At 35.2% G+C, this 14984-nt stretch overlaps 2 protein-coding genes across 2 annotated transcripts; one reads left to right on the forward strand and one right to left on the reverse strand.

Annotated features, from left to right (window-relative positions):
- The first annotated feature begins 693 nt into the window (after positions 1-693).
- LOC130980238 (suppressor of RPS4-RLD 1) lies at positions 694-10493 on the forward strand. The gene is made up of 24 exons (XM_057903906.1): positions 694-923; positions 1047-1156; positions 1499-2151; positions 2226-2270; positions 2396-2497; positions 2588-2668; positions 3357-3423; positions 3824-3924; positions 4045-4152; positions 4344-4414; positions 4535-4591; positions 5358-5466; positions 5555-5635; positions 6098-6184; positions 6457-6663; positions 6814-7145; positions 7584-7670; positions 7757-7856; positions 8663-8754; positions 8833-8871; positions 8970-9060; positions 9260-9357; positions 9443-9751; positions 10099-10493. Exons 1-23 carry the CDS (start codon positions 796-798, stop codon positions 9729-9731), a joined length of 3135 nt encoding a protein of 1044 aa, XP_057759889.1. The 5' UTR covers positions 694-795; the 3' UTR covers positions 9732-9751; positions 10099-10493.
- Positions 10494-11513: 1020 nt separating this feature from the next.
- Positions 11514-14314, reverse strand: LOC130982980 (uncharacterized). Its single transcript, XM_057907138.1, has 2 exons — positions 12282-14314; positions 11514-11899 (listed from the first exon to the last, which is right to left on the reverse strand). The coding sequence occupies exon 1, from the start codon at positions 14092-14094 to the stop codon at positions 12319-12321; it is 1776 nt and encodes a 591-aa protein (XP_057763121.1). The 5' UTR covers positions 14095-14314; the 3' UTR covers positions 11514-11899; positions 12282-12318.
- Positions 14315-14984: the final 670 nt, after the last annotated feature.

Here is a 14984-nt window from a genome sequence, read left to right on the forward strand (position 1 = left end):
CTGTGTACTAAAATTTAAATCTGAGATAAAGACTAAAGTTAATGTTCCTTTCCTCTTTCTTTGCTCCCACAATAGTTAATCCCTTCCTTCTTGTTTGCTTTGCATGTATTCCTACTTCCCAAGTACGCCAAGAAAAGAATCAGAATTCGAACTTCTACTGCAGTTCCTTATGTTTCATTTTCATAAATTTTGTTTTTTTAAACGGTATAACATACAAAATATGTCTTTTATTATTAAATATTAATAATAACTATTAAAATTTTCATTATGAATTAAATTTAATTTGCACGATGGTATAAAATTCAGTCATCAAAATTAAACTTTTATATTTTTTTTTTTGGTAACAAACTCTTAGAAATTTTAAAAGTAGACTTTATCACCGAACTTTTCTTTTCAAAAGTGAAGGACAATAATGGTTCCTATCTATCTTGTATTTTTGGTACACAATTTTGTTGGGTCTATGATAAAAAACTTAACCCAAGGCCGAACCCAAAGGTCCATTGCATTGGGCCGATACTATATTCGAGACACGTGTATGTCAGATGTTGTGCCACTTCATCACTAATTCCAATTTCCAACAATAACCCCATGTTTCCATTCTAGTGCACCCTAGTTCGTTTGCCCCTCTCCTTCCTCCTAACTTCCAAATATGGTCGCATTCCCCGTTTTGCCCTCAAATCATCCTTTTGCTTTTTAGAACCCCGTTGAAAGCATTGAAGCAGGCCAACACACACAAAGCACAACTCAACACTCGAACTTGAAAAAAAAATTCCCCTCTGATCTCTGGCTTCAGCCATGGCTACTTCTGCTGCTACCTCTCAGCGAACCGAGCTAGCCAAGCACTGCAGCTCCAAGGACTGGTCCAAGGCCATTCGAATCCTCGATTCTCTTGTTTCTCAGAACGCTTCAATCCAAGACATATGGTAACCATATCATACTTTCCTCCATGATTTCCGTTTTCCTCATCGTGATTACTTCTCCTGAACGTTAATGTGAATCTCTATTATGATGCTTCTTTTTTTTTTTTTTCCTTTTTCTTTTTCCAGGAACAGAGCTTTCTGTTATAGCCAATTGGAGCTTCACAAGCATGTGATTAAGGATTGCGACCGAGCTCTTCAGCTTGACGATTCGCTTCTTCAAGCTTACATTCTCAAAGGTCTATTTATCCCCTTTATGCCTAATTGAATTCAATTGAACAATTTCTACTTCCTTTGAACTGTTCTTGTTTGTCTAGTCTGTGTTGTAGTTCCAGGGGAAAAAGGGACTTGATTTGAGTTCGCTTTACAATTGAGGTGGTTGATGAGAATATTGAATAATTAAAAATGGATAATAACCTTGTTCGGATTTGTCAGCAATTCAGCATGTTATGATGATGGATTTGTTCGTTCTTATATTTCTATTTCTGTAGATTACCATGTCTTTTTTAATTTTAAGTAAAGAGAAAGAAAGAGATGTCTTATCTTTGAAGTCAATGGTGTTACTTTATTCTGTCATGTAGGTCGAGCGCTTTCTGCATTGGGAAGGAAAGCAGATGCTTTATTAGTATGGGAGCAAGGATATGAACAAGCTCAGCATCATTCTTCTGATTTGAGGCAGTTGCTAGAAATTGAAGAGCTTTTGACGACAGCAAAACAAGGAAATGAAAATGTGTCGCACGAAGCCCATGGGTTGATCACGCTGCAATCAGAATCAGATTCTTTGAGTAATGGGAACTTGATTGAAAATAAAAATCAGGATAACTTGGGGGCTGAAGATGAATCATGCACCAACAATGGTGATAAATCTGTGATCTTGATGAAGACTGCTGATAAATTTGACTCAGAGAGTGAATTAAATGGTGATGATAGAGAGTCTAACAAATTTGATGGCCAAGTGAGCGGAAGCCCTGATGTAATTGATAAATTGAGTTATAACTCTGAATCATGTAATGACTCTAGTGATGCGTCAGAATCATGCGAAAAGGTGTTTACCAATAGTGGTGAGTCTAGCGAGTCAGTTAATGTCGCTGAAATTCTTACAAAGTCGAGCAATAAGTTTGCTTTTACCCATGAAAAACATGAAGGGAGGAAAAATAAGAAGTTCTGTGTTGCTCGGGTTCCAAAGACAAAGTCTATAAGCGTAGATTTTCGGCTGTCACGCGGAATAGCAGAGGTTTGTTTAAGCAGTTGCTTTATGGCTTTTTTCATGTGTTTAAGAGCATATGTGATATTTTAATTGCTTTGCAGGTTAATGAAGGAAACTATGGTCATGCCATTTCTATTTTTGATCAGGTGCAATTTTGTCCTCCTCAGTGATACTTGTGGTTTTTAACTTTTATGCATTTGTTATTTTATCTTTTTTTTCGTTCTCTATTATCAAATGACAAACTGTAGCCTTGTCTCAATCATATACACAGATACTGAATGAGGACCCTGCATATCCCGAGGCTTTGATAGGGAGAGGAACTGCATATGCATTCAAGAGAGAACTTGATTCTGCCATAGCTGATTTTACAAAGGTAATGATAATGTGAATGGACACTGTCTGAAAGGTGATATTTTGGGTTATTTCTCTGTTTTTAAGCACTTTACATTTTTGTATATGTTAGGCTATACAGTTTAATCCATCAGCTGGTGAGGCATGGAAAAGGAGAGGTCAGGCGCGGGCAGCCTTGGGAGAGTTTGTTGAGGTAAGGCTTCTGTACCCAATCTCAGTATTTGTCTAATATTCAAAAGTGTAACCGCAGTCTCATTTCCAGTTGAAATTTATTATTATTATTATTATTATTATTATTATTATTATTATTATTATTATTATTATTGAGATATCCTCCTAAACCATCCTGATATTATCCTTATAATTTCGTAGTGAGGAAGATATTGAGTACTTCTAACGTTTTCAAGATATTAAATGTATTTAACGTTTACCTTGTTTAGAAATTAGGAAGATAATTAGGATGATATTTAGAAGGGTTTATCACTACTCAATAAAATTGTTCGGTATTTTAGTTGAGGCCAGATTCATGTGAAGTGGGTCATTAGTCATATTATATATGAAATAGTCTAATTCTTTTAGGGGGAAAAGAAAGAAAATAGAAAAAAAGAAAAGGGTTTTGGTTTTTGTTATGTGTGAATTTTCTTCTTTTAACAAAATATGTGGGTTTTTATTGGTTAGGCATTGCCACTAAAAGATATAGGCTTTAGTTGAATGCCTAAACAGTAAAGAGTTTATTGTCTTGGTTCGAAACCAACCTAATGTTGTCATTAAGAGTCCTGTGGTCTCCTTTATCATTATGGATTCATGATATTAGAGTATCTAACTTTATAATTTTATTGCATAGATTACAATTAATAATTTTGCACTGTTTTGAATGTCAGGCCATTGAAGATTTAACTAAGGCATTAGAGTTTGAATCCAACTCGGCAGATATTTTACACGAGAGAGGTATCTTTTCTGACGCTATAGTCTTTTCATTTTATTATTAGGTAACTAATTGATCATTAAACATGAAATAATAAATAATGCTTCCTAATGTAGTTGCATATGTATCTCGTTGTACCAGCCACAGTTCTAGACAGACGATTTTAGTTATATGTGAAATAAGTCTGTAGTCTATATCTTGTGTTTTGTTTAAGAACTCATTGTTGATACACTTTTAGGGAGTTTGCTTTCAAATAAATGTGGCTAAACTGTTGAACTTTCTCTTTCTTTCTTTGTTATCGTTGGGCTGCTGCAAGAGAGAGAGAGAGAGAGAGAGAGAGAGAGAAAGAGAAAGGGGGGGGGGGGGGTTATAGAGTACCTATTTAGATATTATAATGTATGTTTTTTCATCAAATTAATGCAGGAATTGTCAATTTCAAGTTTAAAGAGTTTAATGCTGCAGTTGAAGACCTTTCAGCATGTGTGCAGCTTGATTGCGATAATAAGTCTGCCTACACATATTTGGTGGGTCCCATGTCTTCAATTATGATGTTCATTAATTATGAACTTTTGATATTGGTTTCTGGTCTTTAGCCTAGGAATGTGGCTTCATGCTTTTGCTAAACTTTACATAAACTTTCACAGGGTTTAGCGTTATCTTCAATTGGCGAATATAAGAAAGCCGAGGAAGCACATCTAAAAGCACTTCAACTTGACAGACATTTCCTTGAAGCATGGGCACACCTGACTCAGGTATCTCAGCGTTTCTGCACTGATAGTTTGTTGGCACATTACAGGTTTTTCAGTATTAGATTTATCAGTATTTGATTATAGCTATTAAGTATGGAACACCTTTTCTGGTATTTTCTTTTCACTTTTATGCTTAAAGCTACTTTGCTAGATGATACTGGCAGCTAGTTATCCTGACCTTCGCTTTTTGGCAGTTCTACCAAGAATTATCAAAGCCAGCTAAAGCTCAGGAATGTCTAAGTCAGGTGGTCCAAATTGATGGGAGGTAATTGTTGTGAATTAAAGTAGTACTCGGTATCATTGTTTTATTTGATCAGTCACACCTGATATTGTTGCTACCTGTTGGCTTTTTATTTGAGACTGATTGCTCAAGTTTTCGAATTAGGTTTGCTAGAGCTTATCATCTGCGTGGCCTTCTATTCCATGCAATGGGAGAGCATAGGTATTTATGCAACCTTACCTGCTGTTTAATTGGAATTGATTCTTTATAGACTTGATTGTTTTTGATGCATGCATTCTAGAGTCTTACTGATTGAGGCTATGAATACTAGTAGAGTTCTTGTAAGGGCACTAGTTTAAGCATGATTTTTTTTCTTCTTTTTTTTAACTGGAAAGCTAAACTTTTGATCTTTTCTATGCGTCAAATGCATTGAGAATGCTGAAAGTTAACCCTAATAGTACTAAAAGTTTAAGTTGTAGTGTGCAGTATAGAAGCAAATTTTCTGGTAGAAGTGGGAGCATCATCAAACTTTCTAGGGTGGGAGAAATTAAGAATAGTGTTTTCTAGAGGCCATGGAGTGCTCATGGGGCAACAACCTTGATTACTTGCCGTTTTCATGTAAACTATGTTGATTGAAACAGCATCACATGGGATTATCGTTGCATAGTTGATAAGTTTTGGTTGGTATTACAGAACCAAAACTTCCAAACATAGATTAATATGCCTGGAGTCTCAGCATATAGTTGCACAATAGCTATTATTCATTTGACTTCTAAGATTGTAGAGATAATTGTCTATGGATTATGTATGGAAACTGGTGAAATTGTAATTATTTTTTTATGGCTTTTACTTTTTAGTAGCACTTACAAATACATGCAAATTGCGAGATATTTCACGCCAAGAGTTGGTGTTAAAATATTTTGATTTGGAACTTTATGTTCTACAAGTTGATTTTGTTTCTTACTTACATTGGATTTTACTGTGACAGGAAAGCTATCAAGGATTTGACAATGGGGCTGACCATTGATGGTGCCAACATTGAGTGTTTGTATTTACGAGCTTCATGCTACCATGCTGTTGGACAGTACAAAGAGGCGGTATGATTTCAATTCAACTATGATCTATTTGAGAAGAATGCATGTTCAAAGTCATCGGGTTACAGAAATATTTTTTTAATGGTCACAGATCAAGGATTATGATGCTGCACTGGATTTGGAATTGGACTCGATGGATAAGTTTGTGCTCCAATGCCTAGCCTTTTATCAGGTTTGTTACATTGTGAAATAGTATATTTCTAAAATATTTGCTTTTCATTTTCTATTTTAAAAATACATTCCTTTATTGATTAATCTACTATGTTGGGAGCAGTAGTAAATTTCCAGAGTCAATGTTAGGTTAGAGTAGAGAGATTATAGCTTTCCAATATGCAGACTTAGGGCATGCCAAGGTGAACATGCAAATCTGTTGGCATTTTCTAATACTCTTCTGCTTTAGTTCTTCATCTTGCCTAGTTATCATTATTAATTGACAGGCACTTACAGGACCTGCATTCCATTGGTTAAGCTATATATGTTTACTACTTTTGTACATTCTCTTATTGCATTATGACATTCTACAGACGGCCATGGGTGGTGTTGTGACAGTTAACATGATACTTTGAAGTTTTATGCACTATGATCCTAGTTCCTTAATGTGCTTTCATTACTCTATTTTTTTTTGCTTTTTCAGAAAGAGATTGCTCTTTACACAGCCTCAAAGTTTAGCAGTGAGTTTTGCTGGTTTGATATTGATGGGGATATTGATCCACTTTTTAAGGTAAAAGTTATGGATGTTATTCCACCTTTCTTTTTATTTTTTTCTTCTTTAACCAGCCAAATGTATTATGTTTACCTGTGTGAACTGAACAATTTGGAATTATGGGATTGTAGCAACCTGAATGTTTGAAATAAATAATATTGCTTGTTTGTATTATAACCTAAAAGTTCTCTTTAGGGTTCAGAAGCATAGAATTTTTTTGTTACAGGTGTGCTTTGTAAAGTTTGGGTTCACATTGATGTACTATTTATTAATGTCTGAATTATATTCAGGAATACTGGTGCAAGAGATTGCATCCGAAGAATGTATGTGAAAAGGTTTACAGGCAACCTCCTTTGCGCGAGTCTTTACGAAAGGGAAAGCTTAAAAAACAAGAATTAGCTCTTACAAAACAGAAGATTACCCTTATACAGGCTGCAGATTCCATTGGCAAGAAAATCCAGTATGATTGTCCTGGTTTCCTACCTAATAGACGTCAGGTAAATGGTTGTAGCTTACACACTTAGACATTTACATATATTGTCATTATTTTTCCTGTTTGTGGTATTCCAATCAACAAATTGTTAATCTTGTATTGCTGTTGATATTTTCATCTTTCATCATGATATTAATATTTTCTTATTTATCAGCATCGAATGGCAGGATTTGCTGCTATTGAAATTGCACAAAAGGTTTCCAAGGCTTGGCGTTCACTGAAAGCAGAATTGAAGGGCTCTAATAAAAGCAACTCAAGGTATGGCAAAAGGGCCAGGAGAAGGGAAAGACTTAACATGCCAAGTCAGAATAGAGGAGGTGCAGGCTGTAGCACAAGTACTGCCGTGGAAACATCCTCTTCTTATGGCATTGTAGATGATAGATCATCCAGCCGTTCCATATCATGGCAAGAGGTTTACACATTAGCTGTTAGATGGAGACAGATCTCTGAGCCTTGTGACCCAGTTGTGTGGGTGAACAAGCTAAGGTATTGCATCCTTGTGCCAAGTATTCTAGCAGACTATATTATCTCTCGCTGCTTAATCCTAGATGAGTATTTTTCTCGTAATCTTACATTTTTCGTTATCTTTGAACTATTCGTAGATTCTCATTTATCTGCACGGCCTCTGATCTGTGCTATAAATTGAAAATCTGATTTTTCTAGCTGCATGACACAGCTACCATGTGGCTGCCAAATGGGCTACCTGCCTACCTACCTGTCTGTTTAAGCCCTCCCTTAATAGGCCACAGGTTAAATAGTTAGGCCAAAATGATCCACCATTTAGATGGGCTGTAAAATTAGCAGCCCAAATCACCTGATTATAGGTTCTTCAATGATTAATCATAAAATAATAAAATATCAAGGCCCTGTAGTTTAACCAAATTCAGATTTTGTTGAATTTGAGTATGTTTCTTTGTACTGCAGTGAAGAGTTCAATTCTGGATTTGGTTCTCACACACCTATGATTCTGGGACAAGCAAAAGTTGTTCGATACTTTCCTAACTATGAAAGGCAAGCACCTCCGGGGACCCTCTTTTCTCTTCTCCTTATATCAACAAACTGGCTTGGGAAATACTCATTCTTAATGAATGCCACAGGACCTTAGATATTTCAAAGACTGTCATCAAAGAGAGAACATATGTCTACAGCAAAACAGACCAGATCATTCATCTCTTGAAAGATGGGAAATTAGAAGAAGTGAGTTGCTTATTGTTGATTTTCATGTGTTTTGCCCTTTTTTTCTTGCCATATATATATATATTAACTCTGCCATGATTTGTAACTTCAAGTGGTCAGCTTTAGAAAACTTTTGCTTGGCTCACAGTAGTATATGCCTCTTTGATTACTGTTGGGTGATACACGAAATTTTCAGTTCTGAATATAAATTTTAGCATTACTTAAAAAGGGTTAAACTGTTTTGATGATAGGTAGCATTTCTTGAATCTTACACATCAATTTAGATAAACTATTGTCAGTGACAAACTGTCCTGAATAATTAAGTTGTTAACATGAATAGTTTTGTATCTCTTGAATTCCTCCTTAGCTCTTACACATGAGCCCTTTGGGCCTGAAGAATTAAGTATGGAGAATGCACAAATCTATTCTTACCATATGTTGTTGAAATCTAGGTTTTTATTTTTGAAGAATGAGAGAGGCAAAGATTTAGCTTCTGAACAATTTACTCGTCTAGATCTGTCACCATCCCAGAAAGCAATCATCCCAAAAGTTGAAGCTACTACTAGAAAGCACATGAATAGTTTACTTTGCTTAATTCACACATAGAAATAGCACTTCCCTTCCAAATATAATTGGATATAACTACTAAACCTTTTTAAATAATTATTGTGATGAACTAATATAAATGCATCAGTACTCGCCTTCTCTTGCTTGTCATTGTTGACAACTATTAACAATGATGTCTGCTTGATGTTACATGGCATTTTGTTTTTAATAGTATTTCTGTAATCTTTTTTTTTTTTATGGAAACTTTTGTTTATGTGCAGGTCATTCATGCAAAATCTTGCTCTGATCTTTATAATATTGTCGGTGAGGATTTCTGGTCAGCTACTTGGTGCAACAGTACTGCATTTGAAGGGTAAGTTGTATACTGCATAAATCTGAGGATAATAAAATGTTTTCACGCACTTATTTCTGGATGTTGATGTGCTTTCAGGAAACAACTTGAAGGGACAAGGATTACTCTTCTAAAAATGTAAGCTAGATACAAGTTTTGAGAAAATGATAGTCTTCTTTGTTGCTTTAGTTTTTCCAGACATCATATTGTCGGAATTGATGGTTTTTCTTTTTCAGGGGAGAACATGGTTTTGACTTTTCAATTAGAACACCTTGTACACCAGCAAGATGGGAAGATTATGATGCAGAAATGGCAATGGCATGGGAAGTATGTGACACCAAAACCTTCTGTTGGATTGTTTACCTGATAGATGTTCCTATAGATCTTTACCAAGGATGTCACCTGCATTTATCATTGAATTGTGATTGATGATTATACGAAGGCATCTTTTTACTTTTATTTATCATTCAAGTTACTCATTGGATTGTGAATTTACCTTGTTGCATGTTGGGATGTTGTGTATCAGACCCTCTGTAAAGCTTACTGTGGTGAAAACTATGGGTCTACTGATTTCGACGCACTTGAAAACGTGAGAGATGCAATCTTAAGGATGACATATTACTGGTACAGCATTATCAAAATGTGTAGATTGTCTTTGTTTCTTACTTAGGTCATATCCATATATCCACCTATCTGCATTCCTTTTCAGGTATAACTTTATGCCACTCTCCAGAGGATCTGCTGCAGTTGGACTAGTGGTTATGCTGGGTTTGTTACTTGCAGCCAATATGGAGTTTACGGGAAGCCTTCCACAGGGTTTACAGGTCGATTGGGAAGCTATTTTGAATTTAGATCCAGACTCCTTCGTGGACTCTGTCAAAAGTTGGCTGTACCCATCCTTGAAGGTGAATACCTCATGGAAAGACTATCCTGATGTTGCATCCACTTTTTCAACAACAGGATCTGTTGTTGCTGCCTTGAGCTCTTCTGATGATTGAACTTCTTGAGATATTACCTGGTGAGTCAACTGCATATTAAGATATACTCCATTTCTGTTTACTTTTTGGTGAAATTGTATTTCCCTTTCTGTTTATCACTTCTAGTGAAAGAATAGTGGTTTATATTAGATAAGGATTCTCTCTTGTTTAAAATGAGTGTTCATATCTCTAACCCAAAAAAAAAAGAAAAAAAGAAAAAAAGAAAAGCAAAGCAAATCAATGGTGAAATGTGAATGCTACAAGATCATGTTTATTTCGAATGAGAGGATTCAAATCTGTTTATATTTAAATACCCAATCCAAATGTGAATGGTTCAATTTTATATGTTTGCAAAAGCTAATTCGATATACTGATCTGAATGTTGTAGGTCTATTTTAAGGTTGCGGATAATTATATTGCTGCTGGTCTCGTCATAAGCTGTTGCTGCTGAGAAGTATTAGGTCATTGACCTTCTTGAGCCTTAAATCTGTACGCAGGCTTGTTATTGTAATAATGTGTTTCCGATTGTACAGAAATGTAATATAACTACATAAGGAAGTAGATGACTAAATTACTATTTATCTTTGTTACTTCAATAATATCTACTTTCTCGCCATCCCGGCTTTTGAAAGAGAAGAGAGACGAAACGGTGGGTGCTGTATTTATACTTGTATTTTATTTGTTGTAAAAATTGTTTGTAGTGAAATTATTTTTCCCCATATTTGAAACGTTGTTGTATTAGTAGGCTCAACCTTACTTATCTTACCTCTTGGTAATTTTTTTTATTGGTCTTATAACACCGTGAACGATTGGGATGTTTAACCTAACCATTATTTAAAGCTTCCAGATCCTGACCAAAAAAAAAAAAAAAAAAAGCTTCCAGGTAGAATTAGGTGCATCAATCCAACCTTGATGCTTTTTTGAAAAATTATGTATTCCGATTTCCGAGAGAAGCATGGTATACCACAATAAATATTTTGTAGGAAAATGCCCTAGAAGATCTCCAATCTCTTTTTCTTTCTGTTTTCTTACTCATTTAGGAGACTGCCGTGTTCTTCTGGGATATTTGAGATATGAAAAATCTAAGGGATCGGCACTTTTGATCAAAATCTAGCTAGTATTTAGCCAGTAGTGTGGGAATGGAAAAATGGCGAATGAAAAGTGGGATTTTGCAGTTGGGAGAAGTGTGTGTTGGAGGGAGGGGGTTAAGAAAATGTGAGTAGGAGTGTATGCAACTATGCATTCAGGGTTTTTTTTTGAGGCTGATGTACAAAAATATCAATGCTGGCTCGTTGATGGCCCAAAATTATAAAATGTAAAAAGAAAGAAGGGTGTATGCAAACAAGGTTGTATATCGTACATTTTTTTTATAAAAATATTATTTGTATATTAAAATCGGTTATTAAAATTAGCTACTAATATATTTGTGTATAAATATATATGTAGTTTAATTTATTTTTAATGTATATTTGTATTTCAATATATATTTTATATTGGTGGTTAATTTTAGTGTATATGTAGCATTATTTTTTTTTAATACCAAAATAAATATCGTACACTTTTTATTTTTACTTTATCATTGTGATTAAGGATTAATACTATTGATCAAAAAATCATTAATGGTATTAGTCTTTTAGTAAATTAGATGTCACATGTCATTTAATTTCGTAATATTAATTTAAACGGAACTAAGTACTTAACTAGCCCAAGTTATTTCACATAAATTTTCATAACGGGAATAACTTACATTTTTAGCATTTAAAGTAAAAAATTGTTTAACAAGAATAAAAAAAATTCCTCCGAAAGTTCTTTTCATATATTAAATGTAACAACAAAAAAAAGTCACCAGAAAAAAATGTAACAAAAAAAAAGTCACAAAAAAAAAATGTAACAAAAAAAGTTATTTAGCATGCTTAGCAATTTAATGCTTGGCATTGTCAGCTAACCCTGAAGTTCATTTAATGCTTTACTTGCCACATATAAATAAACCTTAGTCTTGTATGGTGCTCCTTCTCTGATATGCTTCACTTTTCTGTAGTCTCGCCCTCTTGGATTATGTGCTGGCTTCTTAACACATTTTCATTTTTCACCCACTACTTTTCTCCTCGGATTTGCCCTTCTCAACTCTCTTCTGTTTAGCCGCACTCGTCTCCCAATCAAAGGTTCTCCTCCATTATTGTTAGACGTAACTTGAAATTAAATTAAAGCACAGTTAAGAACTTATATTCGAGGATATTCCATGCATTTAATTTACTAAACCACATATACATACATACAAATTAAAGTTACTAATTAAATGGTCACTTGTATATATAAAGATGAAAATTAAGGTGGAGTTAACTTCAAGTAAAATTGATAATTGATAATCTTAAATGATTTTAATGATTTGACTAAATTTTTACTGTATTCAATTATCAAGTTTACGTGAAGTTGAACGCACCTAATGTTCCATCATATATAAACCATAATCCATGTCTATAAAAAATTTGCTATTCACACTTGCATGAAATAATAATTTACAGTAAACTTAAATTTCTAGAAAATCAAGCATTCTAGAAGACAGAAACTCACCTTTAATTTTTCTCCACGTAGTAGTCTTCTTCTTCATCTAGTTGGTAGCATCGCATTTATCTCTGCGCCGCCTTGACTTTTCCGAAGAAGCAAAGAGCCACGTGGCGTTCATCTGCTTGTTAACCATACGAGCCACATAGTACGGAATCTTGAACTTGAAACCCTTTCTCTTCCGATCAGTCTCACCAAAACGGTTACTAATGAACACCAAGCAATCCATCAAGCTCTCTCTGGAGAGCCCTTTCATGTCATAAGCCTGTGCTCTTCTCCACAAGCTCTTCCCATGAAGACACGTGGCAGTTCCATAACCATTATTCGATAAGCACAGAGCTCGACTTGCATCGCTCACTGCAGATTCTGCATCTCCAACAACCAAATGACACTGTGCTCTGTTGCTATGAAGCACCACTCTCTCTCTCTTTCTCTTCAATGGACACAAATCCAAAGCCTTTGAATACTTCATCGCAGCCATTTCCATGTTCCCTAACCAAAACTCATTGTTTCCTTCTTGTTTCAAAGCACAAGCCATGGCTTCTTTTTCTCTGATCTCTTGCTCACTCATTAGACTCTCTCTCTTCACTCTATCCACCTTCAAATCCCATAACTCTTCCAACGTTCTCTTGGTCCTTTCGCTCTTCAAATTCAACGACCTGAAAAACTTGATCTTGTGGTAATCCTGTAATAGGGTCTGTGTGATTGTTTGTCCTAAGCTTTTGAGCTCAACCAAATCAACAAGAACAGGAACTACAATATCCATGACCTTATATCTTGTGAATGGATCCTTAAGAAGTTGCAAAAGGCTTTCAATGGCCAACTTTTGTCTATCATCCGAGGATCTTGAAACGTTACAAAGATTCACTATCACTTCTTTCAAATCCGCTATGCTTTCTCTACCTATTTTGGTATGACAAAGAGTTCTTACAAGTCCTAATCCCGCAGGTGAAGTTGGATTCGCTAAACCACCCCACATCCCACACAATCCCTTCAAGAACTGCTGCTTCTTGCAGATCAATCCCACAGATCTTTCTCTCCATGCAAAGCAATCAAGAAGATAGAGAGACCAGCACTGAAGCTGGTTGGCCCATTCTTCCGCCTTTCTATTCTCTAATTCCAACCCTCTCTGCCCTCTCGTCAGCAAGTTCCTTTGGTACTCTAATCTCTCTGATTCCTTCAAAGAAACAAACTTCTCATAAACAGTGTCGAGGCACGTAGAAGCTATGTCAATGGCTGCTTCTATGATTTCAGCTTCGTGTTCCGCTACGGCTTCAAAAGTTGCTTCATGGCTTGCCAGGTGGCCAAGTGCACGAAGTGCAACTCTCTGCTCAACCCAACTTATTTTCCCAATAAATAGTTCGATTAGTGGCTTAACCACGTTGGATTTAACTGCTTTATCCGCAAGCTTAACTTCATTCATGGCGTAGGAACCAATGATATGTGCTGCATAGTAAGGGATATACATATTCTGGTCCCTAAGAAGCCAATCTTTGTAGCTGACACTTTTTTGAATCAATTTGGCCATGCATCTGAATATGCCAAGGGAAGGAAACTCTGGATCGTTTGGTTTAGTGACAGCAATTTTCCAGAGCCCATTTAAAGCTAGGATGTGTTCTTGGTCGTCTAAGTGAGGCATTTGTTTGAAGTAGCGAGAGATTTTGGCTCTTCTGAGAGTAGGAACTGTTTCAGACACGATGCAGAAGAAACAAGAACAGGAACAGTAGTTGTCGTTGGTGCATGTTGGCGTAGCAGGTATCAAGTTATGTTTTGTCTTCTTTGTGGTTGAATAATTTTGTGGGAGTTGGTATTCCATATCCATGGTGAGAAATTTGATGGGGTCTTTAATTTTTTTTGTATGTGTTGTAATATTTGGATTGAATATATATTGGTTGGAGTTAGTAGTAGTAGTTGTGGCGCACCTAGTTGCTCGTGACAAGATAATAATTAAGTTAAGTTGCGTGTATCACATGTAATATGGTACAGAAAATGCAATGAGTATGATAAGTGACTTTGTTTTCAATACATGGGATTATGGGAAGAATCATTGCTTCAAAGTACAAACAACGGAGGGGAATTGTTGAAGAACATTCAACGGCATTACTTTAAGGCAGCTAGGATCGAATAATGATATTTTATACTACTTATAGTTATTATGCACTACTTAAAAGTATAAAGCTAAAGTTTATATTTCTATTTGATCTGTGCATAATAATGGACTAACACCAGAACAATCTCTGTCATTATAAATCGATTACAAAATGTACAATTTTTTTTTTAATAAATTTAAGTTATAAATCGATTAAAAAAGAATAAAACATAACTATAAAGAGAATAGAGAAACTTAGGCTTTTTTTAAGTTCAATAAACAAATATTATTGTTTGGAATTTAAATTGACTTGAGTATTGAAGTATATTTTGCAGTCACAGAAACATTACTTAAAGTGATGACTTTTACAATTTTTCTTGCATCTCTTGTTTGGTGTCTTTGGATATGGTATATATGTGTTCACTTAAGAAAATTACTATTGCATTAAACATCTCACCCAAAATATATAGAAATGCTAATAAGTTGCTATGCATATAAGTTCAAATTTGACATTTGTTGGACAAAATAAAGCATGTCATATCAGCTAAATCTTCTTCGTTCATCAACTGTTGACCAAAAATGCCGGATGGACCACGAATCTACTATACTTAAAGAAACATAGA

The sequence above is a fragment of the Arachis stenosperma genome, chromosome 5 (assembly GCF_014773155.1).
Source record: "Arachis stenosperma cultivar V10309 chromosome 5, arast.V10309.gnm1.PFL2, whole genome shotgun sequence".
In the NCBI taxonomy this organism is placed as follows: domain Eukaryota; kingdom Viridiplantae; phylum Streptophyta; class Magnoliopsida; order Fabales; family Fabaceae; genus Arachis; species Arachis stenosperma.